The 19407-nt window shown below is 44.3% G+C and overlaps 1 protein-coding gene across 8 annotated transcripts in view; it reads right to left on the reverse strand.

Moving 5' to 3' along the window:
• Nucleotides 1-18044, reverse strand: part of KIAA1958 — a 67645-nt gene extending 49601 nt beyond the window's left edge. For 3 of the 8 annotated variants that reach the window (XM_083419859.1, XM_083419860.1, XM_083419858.1), the window contains exons 1-2: nucleotides 17722-18042; nucleotides 1672-2836 (exon numbers count right to left, since the gene is read on the reverse strand). In XM_083419859.1, the coding sequence (XP_083275985.1) occupies nucleotides 1672-2812 (1141 nt within the window). In that variant the 5' untranslated portion in view covers nucleotides 2813-2836; nucleotides 17722-18042. Of the gene's footprint in view, nucleotides 1-1671; nucleotides 2837-16685; nucleotides 16961-17122; nucleotides 17477-17721 lie in introns of those variants that run through there. The other 5 variants (XM_083419857.1, XM_083419861.1, XM_083419854.1 and 2 more) reach the window with 4 other exon arrangements.
• Nucleotides 18045-19407: the final 1363 nt, after the last annotated feature.

The raw sequence follows: 19407 nt of genomic DNA on the forward strand, positions 1-19407 counted from the left end.
GACAATAGCAATTGATGTCAGTTACAGCAACCCTTAAGTGCTGCTGAGTTGCACTTAGTTTATACACTGGTATCGCTCAACCCATAGCTTTTGATCTTCAAAAGTCAAAGTATGAGAATGAGAGCCTCTTCCTGTACTGTATAGTCCTCTTGTTCCTTAGAAGAGCTTAGCTGGGGTCCTGCTTGGATTATGCCTGAAGTCTGACAAGAGGCTATCACTAGCCTTTTCTGTAGGAGCTGTAGAACTCTTTCATCGTGGAGTTCCCTACCAAGTCTGGTTGACTCCCATTTGCCCTCCATGAAATGCAAGGCAGTCTTTTCTGTTCAGGAACAGAACACCATCACGTTGCAATTTCTGCCCATCACTGCCAGAGGTTGCCCAGGATAAAAATCCCTCCCTCTCAGAAGGCTCACCTTCTAAGAACCAGGCATGTGTCCCCCTCCACATAAGAGACAATTTATGATGCAGCGGCTTGGCCCAGCCATTCTGCAGAAACAAGCCCCACTGAAACACTGGGTCTTACTTCCATTTAACTGTATTTGACTGTCTTGACGCATTGAAGTCTGTGCCATGGCATGGTAAACAAACCCCCTTAGTGATCTCTTTGTGAACTACCTTTGCAGGAACAATCATACTTATTCTTTACCAATATGTTAACACATTTTCTTCTTTTTTTAATGTGACCTATAATCAGTGTTTCCCCTCCCCCGGGGGGGGGGTGCTAGCGCTCACTAACAAGCAAAGGGAGGAACCAGCAAATGGGGGAGGGGTGTGGCCTGACCAAGGCTGGGAGGTAAAGGTGGGTTAGCTGATTGATGCTACCTTGCCCACCCACTCACCTACTAGGGTGCTGCTGCCCAGGTGAAGAGGCTTTCCCCACCTGGCTTTGTGAAGGAGGTGGCAGGGCTCTGGGGTCCTGTCAGAGCATAGCACCTCCTTCCTTAAGCTGGGCAAATGCTTCCCAGGCTTTGGGAAGGAGGTGCAATGCTCTGACACGGTCCAAGAGCCCTCCCTCCTCCTTCCCTCCCCAAAGGCGGTGGTACTGCATACTGATGCATACTGCCAGAGAAAAAGCACAGCCTGTAATATGATCCATACTTGCACTAAAACTTATACCTTCAAATAATAATAATAATAATAATAATAATAATAATAATTTATTTATACCCCGCCCTTCCCTGTTCAGAAAACCAGGCTCAAGGTGGCTAACAACAAATTTAAAACACTTAGTTGATGCAACAACAAAAAATAGCATAAAATACAGTATAAAACATGAATAACAATAAATTCAGAATTCAAAAATCAATTTAGGGGGGAAATCCATCCAATAAACATTGATCACCAGGGCTAGCTGGCTAAATTAGTCCTATTTGGGCCAGCGAGGAGACCAGGGGAGAATTAGCTGTGGGATCCCAGAGCGGGTAATCTTCATAAAAAGGGGAGGGGGAGGGAAGGAAGGGGAATAAAAGATGAGGCTAAATTCAAGTTGAAAGCCAGGTGGAATAGATCTGTCTTACAGGCCCTCTGGAAAGAAGTTAAATCCTGCAGGGCCCTGGTCTCATGGGACAGAGCATTCCACCAGGTCAGAGCCATCACTGAGAGGGCCCCATTTTAAAATACCTCCCCCCAAAAAACCCAATACATCATGAGAAGCATTCCAAGTATTGATACCTGGTATTGTCTGTGCCATTGGCTCTGTGGTGATGGCGGGAGCTGTGCTTGGGTGCTGCTGACTGGAGCTAACTTCTGGCTCTGTGCTAGCAGAAGGAGACAATGCTACATCGCTGGGAACCTGATTTGGCACAGGCTGGAGGGCATCTTCTGAGGCTGCTTGCTCCTCTTGCCCAGGGAGTTGCAAGGCTGATAAAGGAATGCTTAACGGCTTGCCAGCATTGGAAGTGCTGGCAGGCATCTGCAGGGCTGCCTGAGGGTTGGCAGCCAGGCTGCTACCAGGCCCTTTACTTGGAGAAGCCAGAGTTACTTTGGGAGGCTTCTGGGAGGAGGCAGAGATGTTCTGCAAATCATATTCAGCAATGAGTGAAGGTGGCGAATGAGGGGTGGATTTAGATGGCACAGGGTAGGAGGCTGCTGGGTGAGCTTTGGGTTTTGACATCTGTGTCAAGGACAATGCAGGGCCGTCGATGCCGCCGGTGATCTCTGCATTAGCCACAATGTAATAATCCTCGGGAAGTTCTTGCTTGATTTTTTTGACGGACACATTGCTGCTGTTCTCGTCGACGACCTGAGAATGGGAGCCTGGATGGAACGAGGAGGTGGCGCCCGGGGCTGGCCTTTTGCGGGAATTGGTCTGAGATCTTTGAGGGCGAGGTTCAAAGTCGCTATCTTCATCTGTCACCGAGGACTCACAGACCATGTCAAAAAGAGTAGCTTCATCTTCATATTCCTCCACGGTTTCGTCTAACTCTGAGGGCTCACTGCAGTAAGAGAAATCACAGGAGTCTCTGGTTCTGTTGCAGTCCAACTTTGCTTTCCCTGGCCTCCCAGAGTAGCGTTCCACTGGGCTGGCTTGTGTGTCCGAGGGCATGCCCATGAGGCTGGGGCTGTCTGAGTTGAAGCTCCTGTTGTCCTGGAAACATACCCTTTCCTGCGAGCCTGCTCTACAGGTTGCCGTCAGGGGCCAGTGATAGGCATGGCCTGCACTGCAGCCCCACATAGCTGTCAGGTTGCCATGTGAGCCCTCTGAAAGAAGGTGCTTCAGATTTGGAATGAGGGTGCATATGGTCCCGTGGCTGTGGGCCCAGCTGACCAGCTTGGAAAGGTTTTCGGAAGAAGTGTGAAGGCAGTCCTCCATGGTGCAGGCTCAACAGCTCTGTTCCTAGAGGAGACACAAGAAAACTTTACACTGGAACCAAAGTTTGCGGTTGAATTTGACTTCACATTTTACGTGTGTGTGTGTGTTATTTATGTTTTCCTCGCACAAAGAACCATGTAAAATAGTAAACGCAGTAATCAACAAGTTTTTAAAGGTGCTTCTCAGCATAGCCATTTATTTCTGCAGAGGTTTAGTTTTAGTTGGTTAAGCATTTGGATGTAGCAAAGATATTAAGGATCCAATCCATATGTTGTTGTCTTGCTCAAAGCTGCAGTCCTATGCAAAGCTACTTGAAATCATTGTGGCTTGCTTCTGAGTAAGCATGTTTGGACTCAGGCTGCAATTCATGCTGTAATCAAATGGGCTTAACATGGGCATGACCCTATCAAAGTGAAACAATTTTAGATCACAAATTAGGCAATATATTAGCTCCATGTTTGTTCCCTTAAGTGCAGAAACTGATAGGGATCAAAACTCTAGCATGAGGGGTGAGGACTTGAAACCTCTATCACTCCCTATAGCAGGGCTGCTATATGGCTGGGTTTCCCCAGACATATCCAAGATAGCGTCCAGGTGGAATTTCCGAAAATCACGCAAGTGTTTGGGGAAACCCGGACACATGGCAACCCACGTTCTTTTAAAATAGCTCAGAAACTTCAAATTTCTTTTGAAGTTCAACAACTTTTGTGTCTGGTTTTTCACTTTATGGACTCTGGCAAAATTTTCAATTCAGATTGAAATGCTTGAAGTTTGCATGTTGGGTGGCGGGCAGAATCCCAATTTGCTTTAAGGATTAACCCCCTCTCATGCTATGCTCCATGTGGAACAAGGCAATCCCACAAGTAAAACTGGATACTGGTTATGGCAATGCATTCTATGGGGGCTTCCCTTGCACAGTTTCCTTGATGGGTGTAAGGAGGTTGCAGTATGGGACATAGCTGACAGAGACCAATAACCCAGGGCCCTAACACTGCGGTCATCAAAGGGGCCAGTTTAGTGCCCAACACAGTGATGTCCTCAAGTAGCACTCCAGCCGTGGTAGTCACCATGAAGGCTTAAATGCTGCCTTTGACCTGGCACCCTCCTTTGGCCCTCCTGGATTCTCTATCTGTTCTCCTCAGAAATGGTGGGCAGGAGCATCTGGTTGCTCCCCATCCTGTTTGACTTTGTCACCTAGCCATGGAACAAAGAAAGCTTTGAGCTGTCTTCACCCTTGGCCTCCTACTTGCATCTGCCATAGGCACACATTGCAATCTCATGAGAGTTCCTTGGCTCCTCAAGAGGCTTGCTGGACTTCTTAAGGAAGAGTTGCATTTCTGCCACCATGGAAATGGGGGCTCCCCATCCCTCACTTGTGACCTTGAAGCTCCTTCAAGGTGCTATGCATGCGTTCCTGCCCTGCCATTTCTCCTGATGCATGAGAAGGTGGGAGGATGGGACGATCAGGGATGTGGAGTCTGGATTGGCTCCACAGAGGATGTACAGGCACAGTCCTGGAATAACATCCCTAGATCTCTGCCACTTAAGTGAATTGCTGCTTTTCATTCCTATTGGGATAAATGTTGCGCCTGGGGATAATGTTGCAGTAGAGGCTGCAGGTGACCCTTGAAGGACTGAAGGGAACAGAGGACTCAAAATGACAACCTCTTATATGGAGAGTGACTTGTAGAAGGACTATCCAATGAAGATCTCACTTTTAACTGTCGGGGATACCATGGACAGATGCAATACACAGACACACACACCCTCTGCACACTTTATCTATCATAATGAGAACACACTTTGAGAGAACATCATTTTGGGGCCAACTCACATTGTGCTTAGTACAAATAAAATAACATTGCAGTCCCAAAATATTTTCCTTTGAAGCTTCTCAGCTGCATTTTATATCGAGTTCTTTGCTCTTGTGAGAATTAATTACTGTTCCGTTTCAGTTTTATTGCCTCACACAGTGCAGCAAGTGTTTGAAAATTCGTGCTGCCTCTATTTATATACAACACAACCATAACTGCAGGTTAATTTAGGGGGGGGGAATAAGTTGCTTCAACGGTGTAATGGCGTTAACAGAAGAGGATTTTAATACTGGTGTTTTGCTTGTTTTTGTTTTTAAATCAGGAGAGACTGCTGTAGCAATGCAGTATCACCAGCAGGTGATCTAATAAACAGTGAACCATATTTATTAATATATTTTGTTCTTTCCAGTTTACAGAATTTTAATGAAGGATTTCATTTTCCATTTGCTTAAGCCATAGCACAGCACTGCATTCCTTCTAGTCATCTACTACCATTCTGCTACCATTGGCAAGTCTTCTGGGGAAAAGGTTGCTTTGCCAAGTATAGCATGGCAAGACTTCAGCTACAACTGCCTGCTCAACAGGTGCTGAACAGACTGCAAACAGATTGACTGGTAAAGTGCATTCTGCCATCTGAAGAACACTGAAAAAAGCTCTGAGAATACATACAGTGAGCAATTACCTTTTGCAAACTGTTTTGGGATAGTGTATGGGGTGGAGATGAAGGCTGAAATCCTGTGCACACTTCAAGGGAGTCAGAACCATTGAATCCAGTAGGACTTTGCATCTGAATATACCAATTTAAGATAGCACTGCACATGCATCACCAAAAACTACTACCCTTTCAATCCCTAGTAGAAAGGCTGGTTTTAATTTTTTTAATAAACGGATCAAAGTTACATTGCACCTCAAAGAACCCATTAAGGGTTCATGATTGCACTAAAACAACAGGAAAAGTTTTGAGCCTGCCTTTGTGCAGAAAGGTAAAATAACACCTCTTCTGCTTCTGCAACCAAAATACACAGTATTCAGTTGATAGTGGCCTCAGATGTCTGATGAACATTTACATCATATATAAAAAATAATACACACCTAATGAAAAAAAATCCATTTTGTTCTGTGACTGATTACTTGAGACTGCACAACACTCATTACTGTGTTGCAAACTGAATGCAACTCATCTGACCAAACTCATAACTGGAGAGTGAATTAAATGTCCTTACCAGTAATGCTATTATATGTGGTGCATGTTTATCAGGTGCTGCCTCTTCAGTTTCCTCTCCTAAATGTCTGGAAGACGTAAAAGCAACAGAGTGTACTATTCCACCCACCCTCAAATACTTTCCAGTAAATAAGTGTAATGAATGAATGACGTGGAAACGATACGGTTGTTTTTCCTTTGCCAACCTCCTGAAAACCCTGTCCGAAGACAAAAAGAAACTGTTTCTCTACTAAATATATATTATAACTTGATTTCCGCTGCTCTGATGCTGTATGAAACTCTGTACATTACAATTATGAATGTGGAGAAAATGATATTGGTGAATTAGCTTTTAGAATTTACTATGCACTTTCACAGCTTGATCAGGCAATTAAGGACAAAGCAGAACAACATTTGAATAAAGTCACATGCTAAAGCAATGCCAAACCCAGCATCTGTAACTGAAACTTGAGTGTTGCGTTGAGTTAATTCAGTATAAAAGTGTAACTTGACCTGATAATACAATGTCTTATATTCTACATTATACCAGATACAGTCGTACCTTGGAAGTTGAATGGAATCTGTTCCGGAAGTCTCTTAGACTTCCAAAACATTTAGAAACCAAGGCGTGGCTTCCGATTGGCTGCAGGAAGCTCCTGCAGCCAATCGGAAGCTGCGTTGGATGTTCGTGTTCCAAAGAACGTTTGCAAACCAGAACACTCACTTCTGGGTTTGCGGTGTTCAGGAGCCAAACCGTTCAACTCGCAAGGTATTCGACTTCCGAGGTACGACTGCATACTATAAGAAAATCCCTTCTGGATCAGACCAAATAATGATCTAGTCCCAATATCCTATGTACCAAAGGGAAGAAAGAACTAAGTCTTCCAGCATACTTTCCTACTCAAACTCTTCCTTACAACTTGCCAGCATACTGAGAACTGCTGTCATACTGCCCAGGTTAGCGTTACACTACATAAGCTTGAACTTCCACTAAGAGCAAATTCAGGGGGTGGATACCAGTAGAACTGTAGCCAAAAAGGGGCCACTGAGAAACAAGAAGATACCAGCATGCTTGAATTAAGCCTATGGTTTGTAAAAGTACAAAAAAATGGTGGTTTGTTTCACTCAAAACAAACCACAAAGTGAAGCCAAAGATTGTTCTTGGGTTTCCAAGCATGCTATGGTTCACTTAAATGTGCAATGATGCCAGTTTCGGATCCAACCCAGGGACCACAGTTTGTCACTCCTGCTCACAATAGGTGAAGGAATAAAGTGGGAGCAGTCTTCGCATTCACAGTAAAGCATTAACTATGGTTTAAAAAGATGTGCAAACTGGGTCATAAATTTAGTATGCTTTCATCTCACTTTTACTTGCGACATTTCAGTTTTGCAGCATGACAATATCACTGTTAATATATACTTTCTGTCTGTCCAAAAGCTACATTCAGCCGAAACAACATAAACGGAACGATTATGTTAGTAGCTGAGAGAACAGGTGGCAACAGAATTTGAGATACCGGTACATGGGTTTTTTAAACCCAATAGTTTACCTTTATGGGGTCTACTATCCAGTACAATACTGGTTACTTGTCTAAGCAGTGAAGTCCAAAAGGGTTTAGTGAATTCCAAAGGATAACCTTATTTTGATTCATGTATTGCTTCAAGAAGTAGGTGGCTTCTCCTTAAAATGAAGGCAAAATTGAATTTCTCCCTACTCCCTAATTGCACTTATGCATTTTCCCACTCATAGTTTTTAGGGGAGCACCTACACTGAGCAATTGGTATAGAAACAAAATATTGATTTGCTTTTACACCTGCACATTGACTCTATTCCATGAGCAGGCAAACTAAGGCTCAGGGGCGGATCTGGCCCAATCGCCTTCTAAATCCAGCCTGCGGGTGGTCCGGGAATCAGAGTGTTTTTACATGAGTAGAATGTGTGCTTTTATTTAAAATACATCACTGGGTTATTTATGGGGCATAGGAATTTGTTCTCCCCCCCTCTAAAATATAGTCCAGCCCCCCCACAAGCTCTGAGGGACAGTGGCCCAGCCACCTGCTGAAAAAGTTTGCTGGCCCATGTTCCATGATGTACACACTGGCCAGGCCCCTCCTCTGCTGGCCATATGTTTGCCAAGCATGAGAAGGAGCCCTCTGCACATTCTGATGTACACACCTAGGGCATTTCCACCAAGGGGAAGGGTTCCTATTTGGCCCCAAATACGCCACATGGAGAAGCTAGCAGTCACAAGTCACACAGCTGGTAGATACAAGTCCACTGCCCGCCTCAACATAAACAGAGGTGTTTATTTTAGTCTGCCTGTTCAAGAGTCAATGTTGTCATTCGTCTGCCCCTCATATTAGCTGAAAGGCATCACTTTTCAGAGACACTTTTCCTGCCATTAGATCCCTTTTGGGGAACAACCAATCACCCTAGGCTTATTAAGCAACCAATCTACTTAATAAAATATGGTCACCCAGCAGATATACAGTGGTACCTTGGGTTAAGTACTTAATTTGTTCCGGAGGTCTGTTCTCAACCTGAAACTGTTCTTAACCTAAAGCACCACTTTAGCTAATGGGGCCTCCCACTGCCGCCGCGCCTCCGGAGCACGATTTCTGTTCTCATCCTGAAGCAAAGTTCTTAACCCAAAGTACTATTTCTGGGTTAGCAGAATCTGTAACCTGAAGCGCATGTAACCTGAAGCGTATGTAACCCGAGGTACCACTGTAATAATACCATCTTTATAATACAGTACTAGCATTTCTGTTTGGCCTTGGCTTCTGATTAAAGCGAACAGATTTTAACCGTCCTTCAGAAATTGTACATATGCACACAAGATGTGTCTGTAAAAGCAGGTGCAGCTTGCTGAAAAGGGCTCAATTAAAGTGTAACATGTTTCTTGTAAATTAAGACCCTGTTGAATAACAACCTCCCATACAAATGTTTCTGTTTCTGTATTAGAGCGAAGCTCTACTGCTGTCATGCATAGCTGGTTCAGAAAACACAAGCTTGGCATAATGGAGTATTTTTCATGCCAAAGGGAAATATAAAAATAAAATTCCACTTCGTACATTATCCTATGCCAGAGAGTTCTCTTTGATTGCACCCAGAAGGTGGCCAACCTTAATTTTCTGCAGATTGGCGTATTAGAATGCAATGCAATGCTTCAGAACAGTTTATTTAGCAAGACGCTAGCTGGAACGGAGGCATGGTGAGAACTGCAAACAAATTTGCAGCAGGGAGGAAACATGACATAACTACATATATTTTGTTGGAACTGCATGGATTCCAAATGCTATGTCAGAGTGAAAAAAGTACTAAATCTATGGCAGTTCTGAACCCATACTAGGGCATTCCAAATCAATGTAATTGCTTGCAAGCATATGAGCAAATATTTTTTCACCTTCACTTTACAGAGGAGGTATAATTGGCTCCTGCCAAACAAGACATCTGTTATCCAATTTCATTCAGGATAAAGCTACTGATTTGGCATGCATTACTGAAACCTGGCTGGATGATAAGGAAGACCACATCTGGCCAAACCAGTTCCAGTCAATATCCAACCCATAACCATCACAGAGAAGGACGAGCAGGATATAGCATCATATCACCCTACAAAGATACTACCACTTTGCCAAGTATCCAGTGCAAAATGCAGCTAGTTCATCTGTGACTGTATGTGTGGCATTGTAAATCAGGGACAAGTTAGGAATTCTGACAAAGATCGCTGATGAACTGATTATTACCTAGTAAAGGCTCCCAAATCTTTGTAAGGATGGATGGCTAATTTCATAGAATCATAGAATCATAGAGTTGGAAGAGACCACAAGGGCCATCGAGTCCAACCCCCTGCCAAGCAGGAAACACCATCAGAGCACTCCTGACATATGGTTGTCAAGCCTCTGCTTAAAGACCTCCAAAGAAGGAGACTCCACCACACTCCTTGGCAGCAAATTCCACTGTCGAACAGCTCTTACTGTCAGGAAGTTCTTCCTAATGTTTAGGTGGAACTTGGATGAACTCTGTCTCCTGAGACATAAAGATTCAATTGGTTGCCAGAACATTATGTGGAAGCAGCTTCCTGGTTATGACAACAGCTGCTCTTTCAATAGCCTGACTGACCTGTGGAATGAGAAACTCTCTTACTGTGGATCTAATCTGTCCTAGGCACTTTTCTTGCATTCCTCTGCTTCTGGGTAAGTCCTTGATCTACTAAGATGCTCAAGTAGATGGTAGAAAACTTCAACCTGTACCAGGAGGAGGGAAGCATGACTGCTTCACCATACCATGGCAATGGTGATGGTAGGATCATTTTTTCCCCTTCAAACACTAATCGCACAGAAAAAAATGGATCTCAGCTTGTGAGATACTGGCGTCTTTAGACGCACTTTTAAAAGCAGTACCGGTTGGCTCGCTCAGGCAGAGGTCAACAAAAGAGAGCAGATGCGATCTCTCACTAGGAGAGTCCGAGGTCAGCTCTTCTGGGAAGCCAGGCAACCAGCATTGGCTTCTTCAGGCAGCTAGGTCCTGGTAGCCTCCCTAAGCAATCAAACTCCTCCCTTGGCCTCATCCCTCCTCTTCCTTTCATATTATGATTTCAAACCACACCTGCCTAGGACATGAGTAGGTCTTTGCTTCTGAGAAGACTATTGCTCATGGAGCTATTCTCCCATGGCTCCAGGAACATGGTCAACTGTGGAAGCTAACAACTCGCTGCCACTGCAACAGGTTAGCTGCTTCCTATGTCTTTCAACGTTCCATCTTATTCTGCTGCCCCTATCCTGCATCTTGGGCTATGTCAGGGAAGAGCTGGATAGCTTTTCTCTATGTACTTTCTCTACACTTGTATCATTTTATTATCTCCCCTCTCTCTCACACACACAGTCCAACTATAAAGTCAAAAAAAGCATAAACCTTTCCCTGTACGCAAGGGGGTTAAAGCCTTGTATCATTTCAATTCACCTTCTCAAGCTGTACAATTTAATAACCTTTTTGAGATGAAGCAACAAGAACTGTACACAATATTCCAAATGTCGTTGCACCATAGATTTATGTAAAGGCATTAAGGCAGCAACAGTTTTATTTGCAATCCCTTTCCTAATAATCCCTCGCATGGAATTTGCTTCTTCACCCACCCACTGCCATACAATGAGTTGACATTTTCATTGAGTTATCCACCACTGAACTCACTGGGGTTAACTTCTCAGTAAAAGCACATAGGATCAGATTGCACATAGAAACTGAATCCAATGAATTATGAGCTTATTGTACTGCAGGCTTAGGGCGCATGAGCAGTACATATTATGTATGAGCTTATACCTTTAGATGCAAGATCTCTCAAGCAGAATAAATATTTTGCATTATTTACGCAGGAACTTTTATACAATATATCACTCTGTATATACCAGAAATATAGTCCCGTAGGTGGAAGATTTCCATTTTTCAGTGTAATTTATCTTTGATAGCATGTGTTTGAATAGTCATATAAACAAGACCTTGTACTCACTTCAAGACACAATTACTGAGCAAGGCAATATACACAGTTGCTAGCAGACTGAGCAACTCATTATGGAATCTGTGTAGTATATTAGTTACCAAGGAAACATACTTGAGCACAGATACATGATAATTTCTGCCTTACAGAATAATTCATTCAATATGGCTGATTTCCTTTTTTCTTTTACCCACAAAAAAATCAATATTTTGAACAAAGGTCAATAGAATTATAATTAAATAGCTGTTGCTCCAAGGTCATTTTATGAAAAGTTTGTCAGTTAACTTTGGACCACTATTACATAGGTATTGTATGATAGAGTGCAGAGTACAGTGGTATTGTGCCAAGGATGCATGAAATAATTTTTTGTTTTTTGTTTTTAATGTCTTAGCTCTCTGTTTTATTATGTTTCTGTATATACTGGAAGCTGGGGCAACCCAGTCAGATGGGCAGGTACAAATAATAAAATTGTTTTGGTTTATGCTAATTTTTCTTACACTTTTGGCTAGAAAGGCTAACACTGCATGATGACTGTGTAGGGAAGGAGACGATTTTGCCCTTTTCACATTCATAGGAGACGGAAGGGTGCTGCAAGTTCATGCATCTTCTCCTATCACAGGTCATTTTATGTTGATCTCAGTCAAGATGTGTCTCCTCTTTTGCATCTCTTTAGTCTGCCTTTCTCTTTAACACATCACTTTAGGGTAGAGAACTTTATTCAGGTTGTACAGGCATCCTTGTACAGCATCACTGAGGACCTGATAGAGAGGTAAAGGTAAAGGGTCCCCTGACAATTAAGTCCAGTCGTGAACGACTCTGGGGTTGCGGCGCTCACCTCGATTTACAGGCCGAGGGAGCCAGCGTTTGTCCACTTCCGCAGACAGTTTCTCCGGGTCATGTGGCCAGCATGACTAAGCTGCTTCTGGCGAAACCAGACCAGCACACGGAAACGCCGTTTACCTTCCCACCAGAGGGGTACCTATTTACCTACTTGCATTTTTAGTGTGCTTTTGAACTGCTAGGTTGGCAGGAGCTGGGACCAAGCAACAGGAGCTCACCCTGTCGTGGGGGTTTCGAACCACCCACCTTCTGATCAGCAAGCCCTAGCTTCAGCACCACCCGCATCCCAGTACATGGATAGACAGGTCTAAAAAGCCCAGGACACAATTTTTTACAGCCCTCTGGAAGCTATGGTGGCTCATATACCAGAAGTAAGGCATTTAGCATTAACTCTCGAGGTGTATACTTGATTCTCACCAAAACTAAACTGCCTAGAGCAAAAGACTCCTAGGAGGCTTAGTTTCATCAGAATTGAGTACAAAATTCCAGAGTTAATGCTAAATACATTGATTCTTCTTTTTTTAAAAATAGTATTTTTCCCCATATAGAAATTTACATTTACTCAACAATCATACTCCAGTTCAACAAAACTAATTGCTTCCCACTCACTTAGCATCAATGATTATAACCCAAATTACATACAATTGTGTTTTAAGGTTCTTTCTTATCTAATTGCATCCTCTCTGACATGTTTCTTAATATATTCTGCTACATTCTTATGACAAATCCAAGTTTGCTTTTGCATAAAGCAGTAAACTACTCTCAAAGACTGGATCCTGTCTCTTAGGCTCATTATGACTAGTATGTAGTTAAAAAGTGGGGGAGGCTATGGCAAGGCATCACATTACTATAACGTGTCAGTTTTCTGCTCAATTAAAATTTGCTCCATTGCTCCTTTGAAGAAACTAATTAAAGTAACATCAAGAGGAATTTTTAAAGCAAACCATAATAAAGTACATTTGATCACAACAACTTATGAAATGGTAGCAAAGTCAAGTGATTCTTCCAATCAAATCTGATACTATATTTAAAGACAGTGTCATTATACATTGTTTCATTTGTAACTATGTTGTGTATTTTCTGTTTTTTATATTGTAAACCATCCTGTGATCCTTGGATGGAAGGCGGAATATAAACGTAATAAATAAATAACAATAATGTATAATGTTGGAAGAGTTACACAAAGAGTTTTTGCTAGCTGAGATGGACATTTGGCAACTGGCTAGGCAATTATTTAAAGAATGTGTGTGTCATCACAAAAACTTTGATAACTTTAGGTGAACATTATTTCATATTGTGCTGTTTTACTTGGACTTTCCATGAACCTTACAAGTTTGTAATTTGAGAACTCATAAAAGGTGCCCATCACTAGCCAAAAAGTAATCTAATTTCTAGCCATGCGAAACTTTAATCTTCAGAAACAGAGGTCTAAACCAAGACCAAACTTTTATGCTCCGAATGCCCTTTTTTGCCTGATGAAGAATTCAGTGAAACTCAAAATTCTAATATGTCTTTGGACAGGTTGGTTAATCTAATAAAAGACAGTATCTCATATGTTCTACAGCTGTCTGTTCTGGGAAATAGGTTGTGAGATATAGATGTAGTTACCAGAGTTTCAAATCAGTGATGCTGGAAGTTGGCTTGAAGAGCTGCTTGCTCAAAGCTTGGAGGAGCCAATATGAGTTCAAATAAAAGAAACAACCGAATGTATACCCCTAGGTGTATGCCAAATGAAGAAAGTGTTCTATTTATCATGGAAGAATCTACTCACTGAGTTTGTCATATTCTTTTCCTGCCCTTCCTTCAAGGAAAACTGAGCAGCATGCATAATGTCCCCTTACATTATCCCCGCAGCAACCCTATGGTGCATATTAGGCTGAGATGTAAGTCTTCTTCAGGCATTAATGTTTCTGTATTCAGTTAAGACGCGAAGAGGGTTGTGAGAATGAATGCACTAGCTCTATTGCCCTCCAAAAGTTGGAGGAGGGTGACGATCTGACATAAGGAGCCTCCTTGAGTACAACTGTCTCCTGCTTTGGATCTTCACCAAGAGAGACAGTGATGTGGATCAGAGCAAGCACATTCATCCCTGCCTTACTTGTTAACATGGAAACAAAATACCTGGAGAAGGTTATAGTCAATGGCCCAAGGTCATGCAGTGAATTTGATGGGGGCAGGGGAGTTGAATATAGGTCTCCCTGATGCTGGAATCCAACATTCTAGTACAGTCGTACCTACCTTGGATCTTGAATGCCTTGGATCCCAAAAAAATTGGCTCCCGAACAATTGAAACCCGGAAGTGAGTGTTCCGGTTTTCAAACTTTCTTTTGGAAGCTGAATGTCTAGCAGGGCTTCCTGCAGCCAATTAGAAGCCGCACTTTGGCTTCTGAACATTTTGGAAGTCGAACGGACTTCCGGAACGGATTCCATTAGACTTCTAAGGTACGACTAGTGACTCCATTTCTCGATATAACATTTTACCACACATATCCTTCAGCTACTGTGCTTTAAACAAACAAAATCTCTTACATACCTGTTTGGCTAGGTTCCAGAAAGTGTCCCAAATAACAAATCCATGGCTCATAAGATATTAAACAGGAACCCAAACAACATAACTGTTATTTGCATACTTTTTTCTATTACTTATATTGTATATCTAGTTTTAAAAGTTTTGTCTCTTTGCAATTAGCGTGTAAGTATGACAACCAGTTCAGTAAGCTGCTTTACTTTTATACTACACTTCAGAGAGCCTAATAATTTAAAGCAATACAGTTCTGTATTGTAAACAAACACATTAAATAGGATCCTGAATTTTAATCCAAAAGGATATACAGAATCGGTGCCAAAATGTAAATATGACTCATACTTTTTTTCTTGAAAAACATACAAATATTTGTAGCCATGTAGAGCCCACAAGAATGAGAGCCACAAAGTGGATGAAAATACATAGTTTTGTCTACTCTTTTTCTTTCCTTACTAATGCGACTTTATTGTTAAGAGTCAATAGCAAGAGCTTATATAAAAACAACAAAGCTTACTGTGGAAACTTAAAAGACAGATTTATTGTGGCATAAACTTTGTGGACAAGAGCCCATTTCACCAGAAACTCTGGATCAGAAACTCTGGGCAAAAGAGAGATGACTTCAGAGTTAGCGAAGGTGACTAAAATATGTGGATCTTGGGGGAAGGTGAAATTCTGCTAATCAGCTTTCATAGAAAGATATGAGAATATACTACATACACGTTTACCAACTATCACTTTTCAGACTGAGGGCACTTCCGGACCATTGCAATTTTCAGGTGGGATTCAATAATTTATCAGAAAACATTTATCAGCCTATGCAGCTAAAGTTGATTTAGAGGTCTTGCACAACAAATCACTTCCCCAAATGGTCCAACTTCTTGCAACAAGGAAAGTGACAGGGAAATGCATTGGAAAGTGTGGTATAACACTTGACTGAGGCAACATTCTCTAACCTCCCCACAAAACAAAGCAGAATGCATGCTCAATTAACAACCACTTTTGCCCCTGCAAACAGTAAGGGTGAACGCTCAGTGAATGCTCTGGATGCAACATATAATGTTCTGCAAACGTTGATAAGACAACATGGGTGTTTGGTGGGGGGGCAGAACCTCAGTTAGCTATGTACTTTTTTATTGATGGAGGAGCTGCCCCTCTCTGCCCCCCCCCTTGGCCACGCCCATGTATAAAGAGAGTGAGAAAATAGTGAAAGCATCCTAGGAGATAACATCAGGGCCTCTGTTAACAGAGGTTTCGGTATTTGTCACTTGACTATCACCTTAATTCGGGATGAAAAACTAACTGGAATTTAGAATTACTGAGAGAAGGGTGCTAATACTTTTCCATGCTCCCCTTCTGTTGCAGGGAAAGTAAATGTGAAGCAGAGAGAGAGAGAGAGAGAGAGAGAGAGAGAGAGAGAAAAGGAAGGAAAGCATTTTCTCCCTTGAACTTCTTGCTAGGACTCTAAGCCTTTGGTTCTGCTAGCAGTGCTTGGCTTTGACTTCTGCCATGAACGCCGTAATTCTGTACATGCCCACTCAGAAGTAAGCTTCAGGGAGTTCAATGTGTTTATAGAATTGTGCTTTAGAGGACTGTAATGGATGCATTTCCTACCAAAATCAAAGAGGGACACCTTTCTACAGCCTTTCTACTGTTAGGGAACAAGCCGCAAGCAAACGTGCGACACCCGGCAAGAGAAGCGCGCGCGAGAGAAAACTTCCAACCAACTAGAGACTCTATAGAGAAATGAAGTATCCCTCCCCCCCCCCCCCCCCGCTTAACAAAGCAGAAAGCTTTTCCTTGTAGCTCTTCTTGCCCCCCACCCCTCCTTTCTGCTTCTCCTTTTCGTCTTTTTAGGTCAAAGTAAAGAAAGGCTGATTTCTGCACGACGAAATTCCAGGACCAGGGCATAACGATTCTCGTGTGCTAGTGCGGATCCGTATTAAACAGAATACGGGGTGAGCTCTTTCCGAGTGGGAAGAGTCCTTCACCCACTTACCTGGGTGCAAGAGAGGTTGAGCTCGATGGCTCGATGGCTCTTACTTCTGAGTAGGCATGTATAGCAGGGCGCTGCTTGCCTCAAAGAGAGACACTTCATTCTCCTGTCCCGCCACACCTTGCCCCAGCTTTCTTACTAAATACTATACAGAACATAGGATTGTTACATGAACCTGAGGATCATCTAGTCCAACCCGCTGCAACGAAGAAATGCGCACTTGTCCCATACGGGGATCGAACCTGCGACCTTGGAGTCACCAGCACCCTGCCCGAGCCAACTGCGCTATCCAGGCTGATAACGCGCCCGCTAATAACTGAAGACCCCACGCCATACTCCACTCCAGCCACGTACAGCGACGCTTCCTCCCGGAACGCGCGCGGCCCCGTTCCCTCCAACCCCACAGAAAAGGCGCTTTCCCCACGACCCCCGCGACACACCTGCCCGTCCTGCCTCGCGCGCTCCGTGCCCACTTCTGAATTCAGCCATCTCTCGACTCGCGTCTTCGAAGCCTCTGCTTTCCCCCCTTCGCTAGAGGAGGAGGAAAGAGAGCCAAACGCTTCGTTCCTTTCATGCTCTAATAAACTTGCTCGCGCAATAAATGCCGGTCAATACACGCCCCCTCGTTAAGTGCGGGGTCGAGAGCTCGAGCTTTCCAAAGAGGCCACAGCAGAGACACAGTGTTTATTTGTTTTTTTTGGGGGGGGGGAGACGCTCCTCACCCATATCGCCTCCTTCCTCCATGCAATAACTGCCCTATCTCTCTCTCATACACGCACACCTCTCTCGTCTGAACGCTAGCCGCCTTCCCGCCCCCTCCCGCCAAAACGGCAGAGCGAGAAGAAGACTTTCTCCCCCTCTCAGGTCCCCTCAGTTGTCAAAAGTACTCCGGAGCGGCCAGCCCTCCTTTCGCGCGCGCGAGAGAGAATAGAGCATACGCGCCCCTTCCACTGACTCGCGCCATTTCGCTTCTGCTTGCCCCCCTCCCCAACACTCCCCCGCCGCCGCCGCCGCCGCCGCGGCTCTCCTATCCACCTACCTGCACGTGCCTGTCCATAGGAATGCGGGGCGCGCGTGTCGCGAGGGGCGGGAGGAGCCGGTGCTCTATTCGTGATATTGAATGGCGCGGTTGCGCTCCTGACCGTCATATATTGTTCGGACTAGGAAGGAGAGTGTGTTTTGTGTGTGTGTGTGCGTGCCTGAGGTGTCTTTCATCCCCGCGCTCGGTCTTCCTCCTCCTCACCTCACACTGTGCGCGCGCGTGCGTGTGTGTATGTGTGTGCAGAAAGCTTTCCCTCCTCCTTCCCCCTCAGCGATATTATTAAACGCTCCGTGCGAGGAGAGAGGGCTCGTATCAGCTACCGGAAATCGAAGCCCTGGCCATAAATATACCACAGGAAGTCACACACACCCAGCCCGGTTACACACGCGTCGCCAGCCCCTGCCGCTGCTGCCTCCCGCTGCCCCAACACACAGAGACACAGACGGAGACCTCCATGCTATATATCCCTGCCTCAAGCCCTCAGCTACAAAGAGATGGTGATGGATAATCTAGGAGTGGCGGAGAAGGCATCGCAGCTACCGTACTATATTCGGGGCGTTTGTGTGCCAAACCATTATTATTGTTGTTATTATTATTATTACCCCGCCCATCTGGCTGGGTTTCTCCCGCCACACTAGTATACAACCATCTATAGGAGTACACTTGGCGTCTCGACACAGCGTTAGTGCATACGGTGTAATATGCAACATCTGTCGGATCAATACATAGACGTCGAGTATGTAATATTATATCCATATATATCCATAAAGAGATACGCAAGCGAAAGCCAGTGCGCGCATTTTCAAAGCCTTTTATGAATGTGTAGGGGGTGTGCTGTAGCTGTGCCCCCCACCCACCACGTTTCCCCCCTCCCTGCTGAGAGGGAAGCGGGGAGGAGATGAGAGAACATCGTTGCCATAGCTAGTTCTGCCATAACTGCAAAAGATCCCCCCCCCCCGTCACCGGTCTCGACAAATTTTCGCATCCTGTTAAAAACGGCAGAAACCCTGCAAGCGATTCTTTTTTTTTTTAAGGCGTTGATTTGCGCCGAGATAAGGCAGGCTAGACGTGTCGCGAATCCCAAAGCACTGCTTTGAGAACGTGAGCATTGCGAAACAATACGTGTCAGCACCGAGGGGGGTGTCCTCCGCTTCCTATATATGCACATATAACACGGCATATATGTGTGTTAAAAGACACGGGTCATTCAGAGAGAGAGACAGAGAGAGTCCAGAATGGGCGCTCTCCTCATCCTTTCACCGTTTCCTTCATTTTGGATTCTTCCCCGGCGTTTATTTCATAAGATATCCTGGTCAATGGCGAGCGACGTCCCAACAACGCAGTTTCAAGGGAGCGACTGTGAAGAATTGTAATATAGCACAACAGCAGTACGCCTTTATTATCGTTGCTTTCCGGGGAGCGTCGTCTCCCGCCTTCTCATAGCGCAGAGAGGGGCGCCTAATCTCCCTGAAGAGGGAGAGGGAGGAAGATGGAGGAGCGGGAGGGAGGGAGCATGTTATTCAACGGCGAGGCAATAAGCAGCACGTTCAATACAATGTCGAAGCAAATGTCCGCCTTCGGGAAAGGAGCCGGGCGGGAAGAGCTCTCTCCGCGCTCTCTGTGTGCAGAAGTAGCACAGAAAGCAGCAGCAAGGGGGATATTTTCAATCACTAAATCGACAGA

The sequence above is a fragment of the Podarcis tiliguerta genome (assembly GCF_965153285.1).
Source record: "Podarcis tiliguerta genome assembly, chromosome: 17".
Lineage (NCBI taxonomy): Eukaryota > Metazoa > Chordata > Lepidosauria > Squamata > Lacertidae > Podarcis > Podarcis tiliguerta.